At 39.9% G+C, this 20,816-nt stretch overlaps 1 protein-coding gene across 19 annotated transcripts in view; it reads right to left on the reverse strand.

The window, feature by feature from the left end:
- Positions 1–20,816, reverse strand: part of DOCK10 (dedicator of cytokinesis 10) — a 144,962-nt gene that overhangs the window by 12,391 nt on the left and 111,755 nt on the right. For 7 of the 19 annotated variants that reach the window (XM_048314380.1, XM_048314369.1, XM_048314370.1 and 4 more), the window contains exons 29-51: positions 19,802–19,885; positions 17,046–17,142; positions 16,425–16,469; positions 15,809–16,005; positions 15,565–15,681; positions 15,042–15,153; positions 14,198–14,319; positions 13,998–14,112; positions 13,765–13,831; positions 13,149–13,196; positions 12,390–12,491; positions 11,389–11,513; positions 10,891–11,003; positions 10,032–10,169; positions 8,306–8,488; positions 7,648–7,758; positions 6,080–6,295; positions 5,344–5,401; positions 4,915–5,013; positions 3,199–3,305; positions 2,607–2,729; positions 1,560–1,673; positions 875–880 (exon numbers count right to left, since the gene is read on the reverse strand). In XM_048314380.1, the coding sequence (XP_048170337.1) occupies positions 875–880; positions 1,560–1,673; positions 2,607–2,729; positions 3,199–3,305; positions 4,915–5,013; positions 5,344–5,401; positions 6,080–6,295; positions 7,648–7,758; positions 8,306–8,488; positions 10,032–10,169; positions 10,891–11,003; positions 11,389–11,513; positions 12,390–12,491; positions 13,149–13,196; positions 13,765–13,831; positions 13,998–14,112; positions 14,198–14,319; positions 15,042–15,153; positions 15,565–15,681; positions 15,809–16,005; positions 16,425–16,469; positions 17,046–17,142; positions 19,802–19,885 (2,499 nt within the window). The remainder of the gene's footprint in view (positions 1–874; positions 881–1,559; positions 1,674–2,606; positions 2,730–3,198; positions 3,306–4,914; positions 5,014–5,343; positions 5,402–6,079; positions 6,296–7,647; positions 7,759–8,305; positions 8,489–10,031; positions 10,170–10,890; positions 11,004–11,388; positions 11,514–12,389; positions 12,492–13,148; positions 13,197–13,764; positions 13,832–13,997; positions 14,113–14,197; positions 14,320–15,041; positions 15,154–15,564; positions 15,682–15,808; positions 16,006–16,424; positions 16,470–17,045; positions 17,143–19,801; positions 19,886–20,816) is intronic. The other 12 variants (XM_048314385.1, XM_048314375.1, XM_048314378.1 and 9 more) reach the window with 7 other exon arrangements.

Below are 20,816 nucleotides of genomic sequence, written 5' to 3' on the forward strand. Positions count from 1 at the left end.
TAGAACCCAGTGACTGGGAGGAACAAACAGAGGAAGACACACCTATGACCAAGTCATACACCTTACAGCACCAAGGCTCTTTAAATGAAATTGCCCTTGTGGCACTGGCACCTGGAAAGTCATTGCACTGTTACAGAGATGCTAACCCAGTTCAGCAGAAGTGCTGTAGCTAAATTACCCACTGGGAGAGCCACTGGCTGTGGGAGAGTGCTGGCAGGAGGCTGCACGTAGGAGAGTCTTGTTTTGCCCTGTGCTGCTCCCATTTTGAAGGCCAGGCATAAGAAAAACTGCCCTTCCTCAGGTGCAGCTCACTTTCTCCTTGCATTTGGCAAGCTCAGCTGTGCTGATCTGTCCAGAGAGCCAGGACCTGCTATTCCCCTCTGACTCCCCATCTGCTTGCTCCTACAAGGGACTGCCAGGACCACGGCCATTGCCTGCCCAGAGTGCTCCAGTGACCACTGCCAAAGCCCTCGGACTGACACAACAGCCCTCCACTTGGGAGCTGCTGCACAGGCCAGGAAAACAGGCTTGCATTCAAACAGCATTAATGCTACCCCAGACTTTCAACAGAGGAAGAAGGGGTCCAATCCTGCTCCCAGTGAAGCTGGGAGGAATTTCCACTGAGATGAGATGATGCAGCACTGGGCCCCACTGTGCACACACAACATGATGACAGGTACAGCTCGGTAATTCAGGTAACTGAACAAACAAAAGTTAGTTTGCAGGATGCAACAATGAATGCAGCAACGTTATTTCATCTGCCACAAACCAAAGAATTGAGAGCACAGGAAAATTAATGTTAAGTAACAGTAGAGGGAAGGATGGAGGATACGTGAGGAGAATTAAACAAAACATGCAATAGAACTAGACTTACCACAGCCTTGAATAAGATCAAAAGGAGAAAAGAGCAAATTTCTGCATTAAAATCTAATTAGCAAACAGAATGATTCACATCAATCTGTTGTTTACACACTCTATATTTCAGAGCACAGGAAATTGTATGTTTGTCAAAACCAAGACTAAAAGGAACATGCTGGATTGCTACACTGGTTGGTGGTGGAAGAAAGCACAAAATAATGCTTCGAGGGTGCTGAAGCACAGCAGAGGGACTAATGCTATTCTACAGTACATTGCACAGAATCAGAGGTGGCCTGGAAGCAGAAGGCAGAGTCATTGAAAAACACAACAAAGCATCTACTGCATACTGCTCTGCTTTAAGCTCTATTAGAGGAGAGTGCCATATATCAAAGATGTCTTATCTGGTTCTGTTTATGTTGTAGTCTGAAAAAACCTGCTTTGCCTCAGTCTCAGCTTTGCCTGACGAAGTCAAGAACTAAAGCTGACACACAAGTCTGTTCTCTAATACACCACTAAATCCACAGCAGTGGTTTACACAGAGGCAACTGAGTGCTCTCTCTCCTGAATAAATCCTGCTGGGAATCTGACCCACGAGGCAGTTTCTACCCTGGGACTCACTACCAAGTGCTTCCCTGAACTATATCAGGAACAGGTCTGAAATCTGTGACTCTGTGGAGACAAAAGAACCCGAGTTCACTTACCTGCCCATAAAATGCCACCCGGTAATATCGCCCAAAGAGACGTTTCTCAGAGTTCACTACTTCTGCAACCTTCAGGTAGGACCGGTGGATGTCGTAGTACAGGTCAGACAGTCTCTGCATGAGCAAACAGGCAGAGGGAGGGGAGGTGAGGTGAGGGTGTGCCAGCACCTTTGGAAATGCCACCACAGCTCTGCACAACAGTGGCTTGCCTTAACTGAGTTCCCAAACCTTTGCAAAGATGGCTGTACATGCTAAGGGAGTAGTTTAACCTTGTTAGCAGTCACTAAAGATTCATTTCAAGGTTTCTGTCATCTCCTGAGGACTTTTGTGGCAGTGGAGCCTTTGTGTACAGGGTCACACAGGAAGAGAATCATCCCACCACCAGATGGTGGTGCTGACCTAGTAAGAGGTCAGAGAACTCAAGTGTCGTTTGGGCAGGTGGGAACAAGGTGCCAACAACTCCAATCAGCTCCCAACCCCACACAAAGATGTGCTATTCACTATTACCACTAGGCAGCACTTTCTCAGGATAGTGAACCAAAATTTCAGCTAATTTAAAATCTGAGGACCTGCTTCCTCAGCATACAGCTTATTGCTACCTACCATTTGGGGTCTCTTTAAATTTAAACCCAGAAAAATCAGTAAATGGGATTATCATCTAGCTATCCATTATGTATTGAAATTGCCAAGTAAATAAGAAATTAAGAAACCCTGAAAATGTGAAGAAATCACACAATTTATCAGCGTTTTCTGAACTTAAATACAATGCAATTGTGCTCTTGGTTTAAAACCCATGTAAAAAATCATATCCACTGGCTAAGACAAGAGGTTTGTTTGAAAAATTTTACATTTACTGTTGCTGAAAAGAGGCAGGGAAGACACCAGAGCTTTTTATTTTTTCACAGCACAAAACATTAAAAAGAGAAATTACAGTCAGGAAGAAAAAAAATGTTCCTTTTAAAGAAGGCACATTTTTTCCCCTAAAAGTTTTGATCTTTACTGTTGCCTTAGGATAATTAAAAAGACCTGAAACAAACACCCACTTACTTTGAAGTCCCTCTGCTTTTCAAAAACAGCAATGATAGGCTTGTTAACCTCAGCAATAAGCTCATATCTCTCAGACTTCCAGAGGTACTCAACACACAACTCCAGCTGTTCCACGAGAATATTCTGCAATGTCACAAATGCAAATAGTTCTGTGACTTGACAGCTGGTGGCATTTAACTAACAGCAATGCAGCAAAAGCACATACCCACTACTTCATTTTTATTCTAGAACTTCTATATTAAGGTTTATTGCAATTACACAATGTTTAATCAGGTATTGGTGGCCTATCTCTTCTTTAGACAAAAACCCTAAAAAAACAGTAACATGAAAATACTTGAATAGTTGACATCTCATGCAGACGAATGGGTTTGCTTCATGGGCTCCCCTCTGCCCTGACTTCCAGCTCTGGTACTTTATGTTCTCCTTAGCTAAACACCAGTACAACAGCTGTGACATTTCACTCAAAAGCTGTGTGCCTTTTAATGCTGCGTGAGTACACTCACTATAATTTGTTGTAACATGCACAGGCATCCACTAGAAATAACTCTCTCTGTTAATACAGAACAGGTATATAAATGTTAATGTTGCTGACCTCATTATACGGAGTATCTTGCATCCCAGAATCTTCCTTCATAGCACCTTCTTCTTTAATGTTGGGGGTAATGCTCAGAAAAGCAGGCCATCCCATGGAAAATAAGCCTTGAAGTGCAAGTCATAAGAAAGGCTATCAATGACTAAATAACCAGATACTTCAAGAAGTTACTAGATGCCATTAAAACAGAGCTGATGAGTTCATTTTTTTTGCAGCCCAAGTAATGAGAAGCACAAATGGAGCTGATTGAATTTATGAGACTATTACACATTTTCCTCAGTGATAGAAACCCACTTCTCCAGGCAAAGGGGAACGATAGCATTTTCCTGATGCAGTGTTATTCCTCTCTCTGGCATTTTGGTTCCTGAGCTGTAGGTACTGGCAGTCCTTGCAAAGCTTCATGGGCAACACTCCTTTGTGCACAGGAATTACCCTCGCAGGCTGAGGTGACACAATTCACACTTGGGGAACCTGCACGTGTCCCACCTGTCAGGTGTCCCGGGGCACACAGTCCCCCCGGTCTGCCACAGCCCAGGGGAGGTGGCTCAGGGCATGCTGTGCCTGTGCTGGGCTCAGACCATGCTGGCAGTGGCGTTCCTGTCCTGCCCTGGGTCAGCTGTGCTGCCATGGGGCAGTAAGCTCGGGTTGGTGGCAGCAGCTGCTGATGGGAAGGCTCACAAGGAATAAAACTGAGCTTAAATTGAGTATTTGTTAAGCTAAGGCCTTAGTGCCATGGCTGCAGCAGAAACAACTTGCACAGGTACCACACTTTACAGACCAGGAAGAGTCTGTTCTGCAAGGATTTTTTTATTGCTCTGGAGTGGAGAAGGTAAAGCTGCCAGTGGAGGGGACAAACACCTGGCATGGCCCACATTTAATTTAAAAGTAGGAAAATGCTACTATGGCACAATTAAAAAAGCTAACCCATATACACTGAGATGGTGGCCTCCATTCTCTCTCTCAAGTTCTGGAAACCATTTAAGTGCAGGTTTAAAATGACTTCACTCCAGCTACTATAATTTTTATACAGGCAAAGTATTTTGCCACTACTGAACTGTTTCAGAAATACTGCTCTTCACAGACAGCTTCCTTCTAAAAGGATGCATTTTTTCATCTTGTCCACAGACACTTTGAAATGTAGTGAAGGACTACATTCTTTCCAAAAATGTTCTTTCTTCCCCAGATATTTGTCCTTGACCCTGGAAATTGCTCTTTGTGGAAATTGCTAACATATCTCATGCTAAGAATTAGTATGAAATACACATTTCATAAACTAAATAACCATCAGCACAGAAGCATTAAAAAATATAAGCCTGCACTTTATTTTTTAATAAGTATCATAGATTTAAAAAACCCCCTTTATCTATACTATGTTACATATGGATAACCTGATATTAATTCCATCCCCCTGCCCTCCCACCTTTGGATAGCCAAGGAACTGGACATGGATTTGCATGCTAAACACCAATTGACCCAAGAGGGATTTTCCTGCTGCAAAAGCCCATAATCAGAGGCATTCTGAGCAATCCATCAAACCAGCCAAAGAGCATCAGGAAAGGAACTCATGATGTTTCCAACATTGCTTTCTATAACAGCCTTCAACATGCACTAGAAACAGTTTTGCTTTGGTTGATATTTTTCCAGATCAATTGGGAAACAGTAGTTTGATCTCCTAATGTTATTTGACCCACAAACAGGCATGGTTAGAGCACTCACTTCCTCCATTGTGAGTTGTTAGTAACACATTACTATCAGAGACTTGAGCATCTTCCAGGAGCATACGTGAGGTACAAATCTTTTCCATTTTCCAGTAACCTATGGTGTTGTAAGATGGTATTAGTATACTGCTACCAGTATGTGTTAATACATGCATATTTAATAACAACAGACTAACAAGTGAAGCATTCTCTATTAGCACTAGCTTGCTAAACATTTAATTAAACCTCTTTACACAACACACACTTTCACTGTTCCAGTCTAAGACTAGCATTTATGACATATTAAAAAAAAAAAGTATTTGGGAAGAATTCAAGCTGCTTTAAGAATACTTTACGTATAAGGAAGGAAAGCAGGATAGCCAAAAACGATTTTGAACAACAATAATATTTATAGATACACAGTTGATTTTGAATATGTTGATCTTACCTTTTCTCTTCAGGTACTCTGCAATGAGAGCAGCAATATGAATATAGCACATAGCAGCCTGTAACGAGAGACCAACATACATGGATATGTTAAAGTACACTGAATTACAGCATACATGTGATAACGAGCATGTACTTTCAGCACTGTCAAGTCATGAGGCAGAAAAGGGAATACAAAACTAATCTAAGAAAATCAAGGATTAAATGATGAAATCCTCCTGAAGTGTAAATTTCACGAGGTGTCTCATTTAAATACCTAGATTTTCTCAAGACAATCGTTAAGATTACTTAATAAATAAGGTATTCCTGGGTTATGCAGTAGAATTTTGCATCACCCATTTAGACTTTGATGAAAAGGACAACACATTATAAGCAAAGCTCCTCTCCTAGGCCATAGTGGGGGAGAAGACAATCCTTTATGTGAGTTACTTACTGCTCATAACCTCGTCTGCACTACAGCTACGGTGCCTGATGGGGGTAAGCAGCAGAGATGCCAAAGTGACACTGCCCTCAGCTTCCCTATCAGACAGTTTCACATCTTGCTCCAGCACGTATCAGGTAGTCATGATCAGGCAAGCTGGGATGAGCCTATCACCTGTACTCCTCTTATTTCAAATAGATGAGAGATACTGTATGATTCTCTTAACTCACTACTGCTGTTTGTCTTTCAAAGCCCTTTTCATCAGAACAGCTCAGCCTGAAGACAAATGGATTTCCTGTTCATTTATTTACATTACCTCTGATAAATCTCCATTTCTTGCATGAATTTTGGCCATGCTTTCGAGCCATGTCCTGCGTAACTCAGGTGTGCTGGCATAGGAATTTGCTAGGCTGTACTGCAGATCCACCAGCATCTCAGGATCTTTCTCATGCTCCTTCATCTGAGCTGTGGCCATCAAAACTGTCCTGATGCGCTTAGTCAGATCCTTCACCTCTGCTGGGAAATTAACGTTCTTTGGGAAAGATAAGCAATGCATCACTGAAACCATCCAAAGAGCCACATGCAGCATCCCTGAACAAGCTAAAGTTCTGCTTACAGAAGACCTCCATCCCCTTCCCTAACTGGGCAGGCTTTGGAGCAGTCACAGTTCCAGAGCATGCACACATTGCACACAAACCCTGGATGTTCTTTCTTGATGTGTCACAGCACTATAAGGTGGCCCATGTCAGCCACCTGTTCAGTGCCCCTGTGCAACAGCTCTGCTGAAGTCAGGGAACTGGGACAGGTGTTGCTCAGTTGCTTACCGGGTCCAGAACTGGATCCTTGCACACTTTCCTCTGAGCAACAGCACCGTGTACTATAGATAGTCCTGCTTAACTACACTCCCAGCATGTTTCACCATGGGAATAAAGCACAAGTCTGGCTCCTGACCTTCTCACACTGTGCTAGATTAAAACAGAGTCCTTATATTACTCACACCAGCTGTTCTCAGCATATTTAGCTCAGCTCTGCAGTTTTTCTTTTTAGATGAGCAGTGAAATACATTTGTTTTCAGACTTATTTCCATCCTTTGCTTTGTTTAAAAGCAAAACATTCAGAAAAAGTAAGTGAAAATAAATGCTTCCTCCTCTAAGTCACACAGAGATGATCAAGTCACAGAAGCAGGTTGACTGACTGCAGTGCTGTGAAATCAAAGCTGGACTTCAAAAGCAAGTAGAACTGTAATTATATCTTATTTAAGATCCATGCCAACTTTATTATTAATCTCAGTGGAGATACCCTAAAGTCACCTTCAGAAAAGGACAACACCTCCAAAGTATAAAACTGAAAATACATGTTGACAAATGTTTCAACAAGAATTGTAAAAATTAAAAACCAGAATATTTTTTCAAAAATTTTGTACAGACAATTACTATAACAGCAGTGGTAACTCATCTAAGAGCCAAGTGCATTTTCCAGGAGTTAGCAAGGTCTTACAAAAGCCAACTGTTGTGCCTGTTTCTGCTACACATTTACTGAACAGAGGAAAGGGAGAAATTGTAGACTAAAAATTGTAAACTGCTATTGTGTTCCATTAGTCACAATGCATGACCTCTGACATGAGGCAAATGAACAAAATAAGCAATAAAAACCAAATAATACAATTTTCAAACAAAAATATTTTTTGTTTAAAAATTATTTTCAGTTATTAAGCTTCTGAGTCACAAACACCTTCATGAACTTCAAGTTGCCTGAGAAAGACACATTATGAATGCATAAATCACTGGATAATAAGAGCCAGCAATTTTATTCACTGAAACACTTACTCCTGTGAAATTGTTGACCTTTTGCAAGAGGTAGTGATCGACAAAAAATGTTTCTTACTTTCATCTGCTTGTCTCCATTAGCAAAATTATTTATAATTGCGAGTGAATGTTGAAATCGAGATCCGCCAATCCCCGCATCTGCTATCAGCTGGCTCACTGCTTTGATGAGCTGCACGGGGGGAGCAAACACAGGATGTAATTAGCAAAGAAATCAGAGTTTCAGAAGAGTTTTTAACCCCTATTTCAGTATGACTTAGTGTACCAGGCGCTAGTGCACTTTTATACCTTTCTTAAGAAGGTAACATGCACAAAGTCAAGGACTGAATAATCTTTCCAGATTTTGTAACTGCTCACATTTTGAAGCGTACACATGTTATTACTGGACTTAACATGTCTGTTCCTGTACTGTCTGATTCTGTTTAGTTCCTTCAGCTGTGCTCCCACTGCTGTAAGCAACACACGTGAGTCAAGAATAGCCATTAATCTGGCAATGCAGATACATTCATAGCAGTTGTCTCTCCCTGGAACAGAGCTGAGCAGCCCAAGAACAGCAGAGAATCCAGTCCAGCTTCAGACGTGGCAGGAAAATCAAGATGCCACAGAGAATTGCCTGTCTGAGGACTCCAAAAGGATAGCCTTGCTTCAATGCATAAAAATAATAATGATAAAAACTAATGCACATCAGTTAAATATTGATGATCTCACACTTCACTTACCTGTAGATGGGATCTGACTATTGATTTCTGCTTGTTAAATTCAAAGTTCTTCCTCATGAAAAAATAAAGAAGAGCAGATGCTTCTGTCTGAGTTGAACGTGACCTATGGTTACAACACTTCAGGATTTCATAGCAGAGGGAACCACAGAGATCAGCTTGTCCTTGGAAGAATGCTGATGGGAACTATCGAAAAAAAATGCGTGAATATGTTCAGTACTACTCTCAGGTCCTGTGCAGTTATTCTGAGTTAACAATTTTTTTGTTAACCTTTCAGTAACTCTCCCACAGTTATTCAAACCAGGGTTTAAACTAAACATAATCCCATATGAAAATTAAGATTAATTAAGAACTATACCCAGGTTTTCATACAAACACTGTATGCCATCAAACTGGCCTCTAGGAAGCCCAGACAGCAGCTGGCTCACAGCAAGCCCAGCAGCAGGGAATCTGCAAGGAATGCAGGATAGCTGACTAGGAAAAGCAGGGGGGAGTTCTGCACTGTTATAAAAGCTGCTCAACAGGAGGAAAATATTTTGAGTAGCAAAGTCAGTGAACTTCCAGAGGTCAAGAGTTTGAACAGCACAAGACAACAGAGAAGGATGGCTTTCCAAACCATACCCACTATTACCAGCAGGGTGAATGTAATAGAAGACTGAGGGAGATGGAAGTGTACATGTGCTATAGATCTTAATTACTGCCTGAGGGGTTCTGCTGCAGGAACCACAATGGAACCCTGCTCCCACAGAACCACAAAGGGAGAATTCAATCCCAAAAGCTACAGCATATATGAGAAGGGCAATTCTGCATATTTATTCATTCTCCCCATTGCATAGAGTTCTTCCGTTCCCAACTGTCTGGTATGACCATTTAAAGCCGTATGTCGTTTAAAGCTGTCTGTGGATGGTTTACTTTCTATCTCCCCCATGTCCTGAAGCTGCACTATTGGGAGAAGCATGATTTCCTCCTCTTTCCCCTGAGACAACAACCAGAGGGAGGCCACATGGTGTAAACTCAGCTACCTTCTTGTGTTTCATAGAAACATTTAGGAACCGAGGCCAGCCTTGCTTATTCTCACTTCCCCGGAGCAATTGTTATGTGAGTGCTAGATTCTGGTTGCTTTTCAGAGGATCTAAGCCTGTGACTTGGAAATTGTGCAGCCTCTGCAGTTGGCACCAAGTGCCTAATTGCCCATGATCATTTACACAAGTGCAATGCAAGCAAAGAAACAGTTTGACACACAGCCATATCTTTTCCCCAGTGCTCTTCTATGTTTAAAACTAGGCATTTGTAAAACTGTACTAGTGCGGATGAACTTTTGGTGAAGTGTATGGAACACACTCCTGCTAGTTCCTCCAAGGACAGCAGTAATCATTCACTGCTGGATTCTGCAAACCAGGTATCTGCCATGAAGACCACAGACCTCTAGGGTTTCAAGCTTTCTTCCATAGGTGGCAAAAGCAGGGAAGTCAATGGATACAGAGCTGGACATCACTTATCTACTTACATTAAAACTTTCTTAGTAAATTTTTTGATTTCAAAACCAAAACTGTTTTTTCAGACATTGTGAAGTTCTTAGTTTTAATCAGCAGTAAATCAGACCATCTTTGTCATGAATAAGTATTAATACAGTGAAGTTCAGAACTCTTTCCAAGTGTCCAATTGTCCCCAAGCTGTACTTGCTGTAACGTATTGATCGGCACGACTAACAGAATAAACCCAGAGTTACCTTGCCTACAAACAGCCGTAGAGCAGCAAAGACGTGTTTGAGAGCTGCTGCTGACTGGTTGATTTGCAAAAAGAGCATGTGCGTGTCAAAGACTTTCTTCATCAACACATTCTGGCAGTCAGACTGTTGGAGCTGCCTCTGAAAAGTTCACAGACAAGACATGACATTGCGATTATTGAAGTGAATAAGCAGAAGAAGGATCTGCTGGACGTTACCTTGGAGTGCTCCTAGAGAGATATTTTTTAAATGTAAAATTTCTGCAGATGATGCTTCCCAGCTTGCTGCAGACTCTTGCAGGTTTTCAAGAAAAGCACTTTGCTATGCCTGCACTGCTCATGGATTGTATACACTGTATTTAAGGGTTAGGGTGACAGAGAGGGAACACTAAAATGTAAAAGGAGCTGTTTTCTGTATTGCAGCTATGAGACCTTCAGCAAGTCATCTGGGCTTGCTGAGGCAATCTGAGCCATTTCTAAAGAGGCAGAGAATACACCTGCTGACTTGCAGAGATAGAGAAAATTAGCAGTTTGGAAATCTGTTGTCAAAAATCTCTGAATTCTAGTGGGATAAGCATGATTCAGAAAAGGTGATGTATTACTAGATGCAAGACATTCCAAGCAGAGCAGGGTTGTACATAGCCCTGGATACGTAGGATGTTTTTCTTCTTCCATCTCCTTCTATTCAGTTCGGGTGCTATGAACCAATTCCCTTCTAAAAGACCTACATTGAGGACTGGCATATCTTATTTCCCTATCCTGCTGTCTCAACATTTTAACTTTCTGTGTGCTTGCTCCCCCAGGCCTTCCTTTTACCCCGCATCCCACCCGTTCAAGCAGAAAAGAAACTGAGCAAAGCATACCTGGTGATTCACAGTGTAAAGACACAACAGGTCAAGGATTGTGAGGGAAACTTCTGTAGCGATGTTTGCCTCTGTGTCTACATACTGTACAATGTCTGTTTCATTAGAGGTGCCTGCAGCATAATAAAAGAAAGATGAAAAACAATCTCCTGAGTGTTGCTAAAGATTATTTAATTCTCCAATCTCGTCCGTAAGTCTCATCACAGCAGAGATGAGGTCCAAACTGCACTTTTAATCAAAGTGGTATTTTGAAGAAAACTGCTCATAGGAGATAAAAGGGGAAGTTTGAGTCAACTCTCACCAACTGCACCAGTGATGTGAATACATCCTGTCACTGTTTCTGTTCATCCTCAAAGGAGGAAAGAAACCTAATTGGAAAGTGGGATAGATGCCTTCAATCTCATAATTTTAAGAATATCCTGTCAAGAAAAATTCTGTATAGAGCCTGATCTAAACCCCACAGAATTCTACAGGGAAGTAAATAATTTCTGTACTTACTTGCAGTGCTACTGTCTATTATCTGCAAGAGTTTGGGGTTAGAAAGTGCATTTTTGCCACGGATTATTGGTAATGTTTGAGATCTGTGGTGCTTGTGGCCATCGTGACTTGAAGTAGAATGCATCCTGGAATTGAAAGGTACCATTAAAAACAGAAAAAAAAGAATAAACTAATGTGCCTTATCAGAATTTTCTATGTCAGTTACTACAGTGCTTCCCAATGGCTGAATTAAACAAACTGATGCAAAATTCTTCAGAGAAACAAAGATGAAGGAAATCAGTGGGGTGGACAAAAACATGTGCTGGGATTTCTTGAAATCACAGGGGACAAAACTTCTATTAAGCACTGAAAAGAAATGCATCAGCTTAAACAGCTGGCTGATGTTTAGAAAACTGGTTTTGGGTGAAGAAAAACTGAGGTGAGTTCTGTTAGCTCAGAATATCAGAAAAATATATCCTGCTCAAGAAAGAAATAATAGAGTTTCTATGAGGGGAAAAAAATTACGACAAACTGAAAATGACAGTAAAAATACATGTGTGCATATGCACACATGTTCTTTTAATCCTCTTTGATGCTGACAAACACATCATTAATTTATAATGAGAAGCTTAGAACTAAAATACCAGTGATTATTATAATTTTTGAAAGGTTTTTGTATTTATAACTAGTATAGAATTCAGGAAGATTTAACATCTCAAAATTCAGGCAACTTCTTAAAATACACTTCCTGTTTATTTCTTTTAAAAGTGTAATTTCATAAATTTACATAATTAATAATATTCTAGGACAGAATTACTCCCTGAAAGTAACACTTCAACCAATAGCTTGTAAGTCAAGCTGAAGAGACACAACTTTTTTATGATTTAAAGCTTTGGAGGCTTTGAAATTTGTTACATGTTTTGTCCACCTCTTTTCAGTCAATGCTGTCACAGAGTACAAGGGCTGGAGGATGACAGCAAATGCTGAGGGTTTATAGAGTTTGTAATTCAATGTGACATTACCACTGTGAGAGCAGCCCCGATGCCTGGCCAGAAGAGTTCGAACCTTTAAGGGTTCCATTATTCTGGGTGGCCTGGACAAACTTAAAAGCAGCTGCAATTTTCCTGTTAAGGAAAGAGAAAATATGTGTTGATCTGTTATGAAACATGACATTTATTTTTGCCATGTCCCTGAAGAGTAAGTGCAGGCCTGACAAAACCTGCCATGGAGCATGGACTGGTTCATCTGGCGACCTTTAATTTTTACACTGCATGACACACAGACAAGTTCACAGCAGTAACATAAAATTAAAAATGAACATCAGCTGAGACAAAGTGTGCATTCCACATTTCACAGCTGAACATGATCTCACATTTTTTCAGACAGGCAGGAGACCTTTTTTTTATTGCTGTGAAACAATTATCTATGCCCATTAAAACTACTCTTTCCATGACATTCTTTCCAATACAGTGTTCAAAGTTCCCTTGTTCAGCATATGCACAGAAATGTGGTTGAGAATGGCCCAGTATTTTGGGTTATAAATGCAATAATGGTTATCACATCATGCAATTCATCTTTTATAGCAGGTATGTACGCAGATATCCAGAACATCACGATAACATTGTTGGCATAAAAGAAAAAATGAAGCACACATTGGCTTCAGTTTGACAAACAGATTCTTTCAAGAGAAAATTGATGGATAAACTGTTAATCTCATTTAAGTCTAATAAATGCTGTAATATTTCAATACTGCAACACAGAGTCTGTAACTACAGAATTACCTGACAATATTGCGTTTTCCTAGATATCTGAAATTTTGCAGACAAACCCTGAAAGACAAAACAACACATTTTATGCCTATTAATGGCTTCGTACTTATGAAAAAAATGCCAAATCTTAGTGCTTCAATGAGACCCATGGCCTGCTAGTTAAATAACTCACATTTCAACTACAAAATGGTGAGGAAATTTCAAAACCAGCTACCTGCTTGGATTCTGCAGTCATGCATAGATTGGATTGAGCAAACCACCCTGGGGATGTGAAAAGCAAGTCATCCTACATTATGTGACTTATCTTATGGCTGGAAAGTTTTGGGGAGCTAAATATTTTTCTCAAGGGAAGAAGAGAAGCTCAACACCAAATGGGAGACTAATATGAAGATCTCTTTTAGGAGGAAGACCCAAAGCATTATGACCCTTGTTCATGGAAATTACAACATATTGCAGGACACAGATCTTATTAATAATGTCTCATTATGACTTTGGAAGACTATGGCAAAATAGTTTAAGATACAAGAGTATCTCAGACTATTCCAATAGGTGGACAGACCCAATAGGAATTGTTTGCAGCCAGCACTTTAGAATATTCAACACAAAATCAACCACAAAGTAAACTTACTCTAAAATGCTGAAAAAGTCTGTTATTTCTGAGAATGGTGCTCGCAACCAGTACGAAATCAGTGCATCTAAGAGGAAATATTAAAATAAATTATGTATCTGTTACAGGGAATTAAACTTAGCCCAAAGCCTGTAAAATACACTGATAATTACTCTAATTTAATGTTCATTTGGATTCAGCATTCACAGTATTTTACAGCAACATAAATTACGTAGTGAGTGCACATTTTTTACCTTCTGAAATGGTTTTCATAATGTGAAGGAAGCACATAAGAAGGCTTCTAGTTTCAGCTTGATCCAGCTTGTCAAAACGAAGAGTTGACCCAATCAAAGACAAAGGTCTCATGATCTGTTGAGGTGACAGCAAAGGGCCTCATTAAGTACAGTGATGGGCTCCCACCTACAGCAAGCATTCTCAACATTTGCATATGTACCTTTTCACACGTGTCAGTTCTCTCACTGTTTTTTTCATTGGTACTTGGGTTAGATTCAAGACTTGCTAAGGAAGCTCTGGAGTCAGCATGGTTTGCTGCAGAGATAGCTATTGATGAAAAGGCTGTAAATGAAAGTCATAGCAAACATGCTAAACTAAAACATTTATGGATACAAAAACTAACAAAAAAAAAGGAGAACTTAAAACGTGTCACATGCTGCATTGAGACAAGTGCTTTGAACTTCCGATAGCAAAGCTATTGATGGGTACGTTTAGTACTGAAAACATGCAACAAGTTGAAGTATAATGATTCAGTTTGCCATTTTTCACGGCATTAAAATGGCCTGTTGCATTCTGTAAGAATTGACCTAAAGCCACAAAAAATCAGTGGAAAGATGCCTGAATTCACTTCCCTGAATTTTGAGATGGGGTTTGGAGGTAGTGGACAAAGTAAATTGTGTTTCTACTCTTCCATTAAGCCTGGAAAAACTATGAATATTTGCCTCCATGAGACATCAGGAGTTTTCAGGAGAAACCTTGTAATTATTTTTAAGTCAGGCAGAGACTAGAAGAATGAACTCAAGCAAAGGGATTTCTTAGAGCCTGAATACTGGCATCATTCCAAAGCAGGAGAGTAAGTGAAGCAGTGGAAGTAGAACAGCTTCACAAGAGAAAGAAAGTCAATCCAAAGACACTCAAAGGGAAGAGGAACATTGCATACCATATTTCCCTGGATATGGTATAAAAAAAGTTAATGATATCCTCAATGAATTCTAAGCAGAAAGCACAATGGACTGAGATACACACAAATCTGCCTATGTGTCTGTTCAATCTGTCATTTGTACCAGCAATGGAGTTCAGAACATCTTTGGAAAAGGATGTGTCCACAGAGTTTGCATGTTTCATTGCTGTCTGGCTCTGAAACCCTCCGGCTGTGCTCAGGTCGTCCCTGGATCCCTGTATTTGAAAAAAACGGAAAAAATTCCAGTGGGTGATATCACTCAGAACTTAGAAAAGCCTCCTGGGTCTTTATCCAAGACGCTGAGTTTGAGAACCTACTTTCAGTTGTTTTGACATGACAGCCTTTAAAGGATCAAGGCTTGCCATAATATGCTGAAAAGTTACCTGCCATATGAGACTCTCTCACAGTGGAAGCTGTAAAGGATGGACCAAGTCTAACTAGTATCTGTTTCTGAAACATTAACACAGCATTGGCAAAGGAACATTAATTGCCATTAGCAATGCTCAGATGAAATGGGCTTGTTTGCTGGAAGGACTGAAAGACACAACACCCCTGCAGAAATCTGCTTCTAGTTTTTAAAGCGGTATGGTTATAACACATCTAATCAAAAAAATCACCTGAATTACCTGATTGGAAGTATTGATATTGAAGAGAAACATATCTTTCATGTAAATCCTTGGCATATTGTCCAAAAGCATTCCATAGAGTGGCATATACAGGTTTGCTATTTGTGCTTGTTTTGCCTAAAAATAAAAGATACGACATAATTATCAAGAAACTAATAAACATATACCAGTGGCTAAGAAAGTTTCACGTGTGTTTAGCTACTGTATGAACAAGAAAATGAAAAAGAACAAAGAGTTTCTTTACCGGCTCTGCGTATCGATCATCAAATGAATGCTTGGCCATCAAATTTTTAAGCACAGCCAAAGCCAAGTGCCTGATATCCTGGTCTTCTTGCAGGGCAAAGCCAACCTCCCGCAGCAGGACTCCAATTAGGAAATGTTTACGGCAAAACTCATTAGTCAGTGTGTACTCTGGAATGTCTTGGAATAGAATGGACAAGACTGTTTAAATTAATATATAGGTTACATATAACCTCCCCCCCCGCCTTCATTTTCTAAATGTTCAAAACCTTGATTTCCTGGTCTGACTGCCTCATTCTGCTCCCTCACTTCTCAGAATGACCTAGTCTAATCATCTCTTGAAATCATGCAGTTTTTACTATTTAATAATAAAAGATGATTTATATACACATTCCCACATGAGAATCTCAACTGTTTTCTCATTAGACTATTGACTTCTTGGGGGCACAGAGTCCAAATTGTTGTTCCCATATCCTAAGCTAGACAAGTTCTAAACCACAGAGGTTGGGAGCAATTACACTTCTGAAAATGATAAATAACTTTTGTCTAATATTTGCCACAATACAGTGGCAGTGATCAAAGTAAAATTCTGCTCACTTATGCAGTCATTTTGTTCATACCTGATGTTCGATATTCCTGTGCTGATTCTGAAGGCGTCACAGTGTCTTCATTTTTCATAAACATAAGAAAATGGGCAAAAATAATCCACTTTTCAATTAATGGTATTAATTGTAAAAATAATTTGCTTTGCTTTTTTGTAAAAAATTTGACTCAAATTTGAACTAAACAGCTTCTACTGCTGAGAAAAGATCTGAGTGTCAGAACTGAACTCATTTTTTGATGCTGAAAACTGAAGTAAAAAGGAGACGAGCCATTGTTTGAGCTTCTTCTCCTTCCTGCTGTACTTGTTGAAATCCTCACAAGCTCACCACCTCCCAAGGCTACTGCATTAGCCTTACTGATTTAATAAATCAGTCATCACAAAAATTCCAGTTAAAACTTCCAGTGAGAAGCTTCCACCTCCCTCCCCCTCACTGAGCTGCCAGAGGTTGCATTTATTTACAGGCATACTGAAATTATGTTATTTTTATTGCACTGCTTAAGTACCACACCTGAAAAGCTGTTTGGGGCTTCTGAGCCTGATGTTCAGACACAGCTCTTGAGAGAGTTATTTATTATCTGCTCTTTGAACCTCCCAACAATTCACTGTTGTACAGAAACCCACCCGAGGGAACCCTTACCAGGAATGTTTGAAGACCGTATGGGCAGGCACAGAGGGATAAAGTGCTCATGGTGACAGACTTCTTGGAGAAAGTCAAATTTGAACTGGTGTAAAGTCTGAAAAATCACAACAGGCAATGGCTCAGTTCACATTTAAACAGGGAAAGTGATGAGACAGAGCTCCACTACTACTTATTTCTACCTCAAACTTCACACTCACACCCAACAATGAAACCTTAGAGCTTGTTTTGCCAAGCTGCACAAACAATAAACACGTGGTTTTCATCTCTGTTATCGAAAGAATTCATCACAGACAAACAAGCTTTTTGAATTCTTAAACTACGATTTTTCATTGAAGATGTACTGATAAACCTAAGCTTGATCCAAACTAAATATTTAAGGTATCCTTAAAGCTACACTGGGTCTTTTGATGACATATACTACAGCATTTAATCATAATGAAGTATCATTTCCAGTCCACAGAAATTTTGACCCATCATAGTTATTATGACTTTTTTGGGGTTTTTTTACAGTTTCAGCCACATAGGTCAGACCCAGAGCTTACTGACAGTAGTAAAAACTTCCTCTATTGATGCCAGTGAGTTTCAGCTCCAAGGGATTTGGATAATATATAGTTCTAGTATTATTTCTTTAATATATCCCTTCAAAGATGCCATCCAGACCCTTTTTGGAGCCTTGCAGCTACTTCAAGAGTTTATCATTCCTTCTGTAATGATGTGACAGTGAGATATAAAGATAATACATGATTTCCAGTAACAAATGTTTATTTCCATCATCTCATCTCATTGTTCTCAGTGGCAGAAAGCAGTAATTCAGGGCTATTCTGAATGCCCTAACACTAGAAAGCACTTGTAGATGTCTTTTAATTTGCACTAAAATTAAATTGTAGCATTTCTGCTGCCACCATCAGGTTGGGATACCTAGAACATGCAGTTTTCACTTTTCAGAGTCTACCAAGTAGGGGATGGTAGGGAATTTTCCCCTGAAATGTTTATTGCACTATAGTACCTTTTCAGGAATACAGCTGGACATGCTAATGGCAAATAAAGAAGTGAAGCATCTGAAATGTGTTTCCCAAGAGGAACTGTGACATTTTGAGGGAACACAGCAATGAACTGATTTCTAATGAGGTATTTCAACTTTTCAAGAAATGTTTCCCAAAACAATATCTAAATGTCAAAATATGGAATACCATTAAGGGATATTTCTGTGAAACAGAAACTACGTTGCTTCATCCAGAATTACAATAAATTCAAACTGCACTAAGACTGGTATGCCCACATAATATTCAGGCAACAATATACACTGTTAAATTTTCTGAAAAGACAGGTCAGATTGCAGTATCTTTTTTTTTTGATACATAAATAATCCAGTTAAAGAGGCAAAAAACACACAGAAAGAAATCTTTCTGCACATTAAGAAGACTGACTCTTGCCTAGGCATTGGACTGAAATGAAAACAATGCAAGGCCTCTCTCTCCTCGAGGTCAGAAATCTCTCATTTTATTTTGTGACTATTGTTTCCAAGTGCCACAAAGCCTACTCCAGCTGCACATCTGTCACAACTCCACAGTGATTCCACTCCCACACATGCTGGCAGATGGATCTGGAGGGATGCTGGCAGTGTTCACACACTTACTGCCAAGAAGGTGCTAAGTACTGCTCTGCACACTGATTAATCTCAGGCTTTTCGACTGACCATTAATGGGCTTTTTTAATTAAACATCTGTTTCTGTGGTTGAATGTATTTAGGGACGTTTGAAATGTGGAAACAGTTTTCAGATTACATAATATTGTTTACAGAATTAGGGACTTCAGGCTATGACATTAATAACTGAGAGACTCCATTCTACAGCTGTTCCAGAGATTAAGTGAAAGACCTGCATTCAGAATGAAGTTGGTTTTAGTAAAAGGCAAAGCAGACCTGGAGTAATCTCATTCTTTAGCTACAAATGCACATTACCACTAAAAAATCACAAAAAGTTAATGGACAAAAGCATTGTGAGCTTTTTGGGGTAAGATGAGTCATTCAAAGCGTATTTCTTGAATACATTCTGTTACTATATATATGCTCTGGTATGATACCTCATAAACCCTGGCATGGAAGAGAAAAAGCCTGTGACTCATCCTGATGGATGAAGAGCAAAGGAGTCAAGCTGAATAATTTGGGGACCTCTTGCTGTTTGAAATTTATTGTTCAAATTATGTCAGTGACTATTGCAGGTATTATACAAGAAATTCAGGCTGCAGGGAATTTTCCTCACAGCCAGCACAAACTAATTTGGAGCAGCTTTGCCTTCTTGCATCATCAGTGAGGTAAGAGCATGGCAGCCACACAAAGTAAAGATGTTACAGTCTCACTTGAGTTTACACAATTATAACTTTTTCATATGCTCTTACTTTACTCTTCTCAAAGAAAATTATTGCCAGTTGCTGATGATATTTATAGACAAGTGTACTTTCAAAGAATTAAGGCTTAAATTCAGTCTTTTGGATGCTTTGGTCTGAGCAGTCTCTGCAGTCTGCTCTTGCAGGTCTCATTGAGTAGTTGTTTGAACATGGCTATATACTCCCAGGAAAGGGGATACATGGAATGAACCCAAGAGGTTTTAATCCATAGTTATCCTAAATGTTTTCACTGACTTGAGTTCTGAGCGTGGTGAAGTCATGGAATCATAAATAGTTTCAATATAAAAAATATTCTGCTAGTCATCACTTTAAAAAAACAGACACAAAAAAATAAATCAGAGCCATACCTTGCTATCTCCAGCTCCAAACATACTTATATAGTTATTAACCATCCTGAACACAAATCCACGATCCATAAACGTAAAACAGCGCTAAGAAAGAGGGGGAAAAAGAATTACTATTTTATAGAAAAAACCCTAATACATGGCCTCATTTAGCTGGCTGTTCACTTTGTGTCACCTGTACACCTGAACCATGTGTGCAGATGAGGTTAGTCTTAGGCAGGGAAAGGAACACCAGGGACCTGGTGAATCTCCCTTGATTTTTACACCTATTTTCAGTAACAATGAGTTAATCGAACTTTTCATTTGCACTGTGTCTGCAGCCTAAAATAACCACCTCTTGGGAAAGCTTCTCTGAGGGCAGTCAGTCCTGTATGGCAGCACTGCATCCGCCACTGGAATTGGCAGGTGACGGGAGCTGAGCATCTCCCTCAGCAACAGGGCAGCGACTGGTGAGGAACCAGTCCAGCCACAATGCTCATTGTCTGGGCTATGCTCTCTCTCTGGGACCAAGTGTGCCACTACATTGCTTTATGATGAGAACACAGCTCTTTATGACTGATGGGGCTAAATATTGGCAGAAAGTGTAGAGCTTTTGAGGGCCTTGGTTCTGCAGTTGCTGACATGTTTTCCTTGCCTACCAGATAGAGAATGCAATCTTGAATTCCCTCCTTTTCTGCAGCTCCTGAACTCTGCAAAACTAGCAAAGCCTTCTGCTACACACATTGAAACAAGATTCCTTGATTAGGGACAATTAATCCACCCACAGCCATTCAGAATTACAGCATTTAAAAAAAGAATAGCAGCTCAAGTCCAACTACAGTCTCATTCCTTTCCAAATGTTTTACCCATTTGAATACAATGTAAGAATCTGCAAAACTTGAAAACTTTGACTCTTTAAGAGCACAGGCAGAAATGAATTACAATTGCTTTAGAGCAGATTTACATGAAGCCTTTGCATCCTCAAAGACCAAAGGCCATAGAAAAATGAACAATCAGTCAACACTGAACTTGGAAACTG

This window comes from Corvus hawaiiensis, chromosome 10, assembly GCF_020740725.1.
Source record: "Corvus hawaiiensis isolate bCorHaw1 chromosome 10, bCorHaw1.pri.cur, whole genome shotgun sequence".
Taxonomy (NCBI): Eukaryota; Metazoa; Chordata; class Aves; order Passeriformes; family Corvidae; genus Corvus; species Corvus hawaiiensis.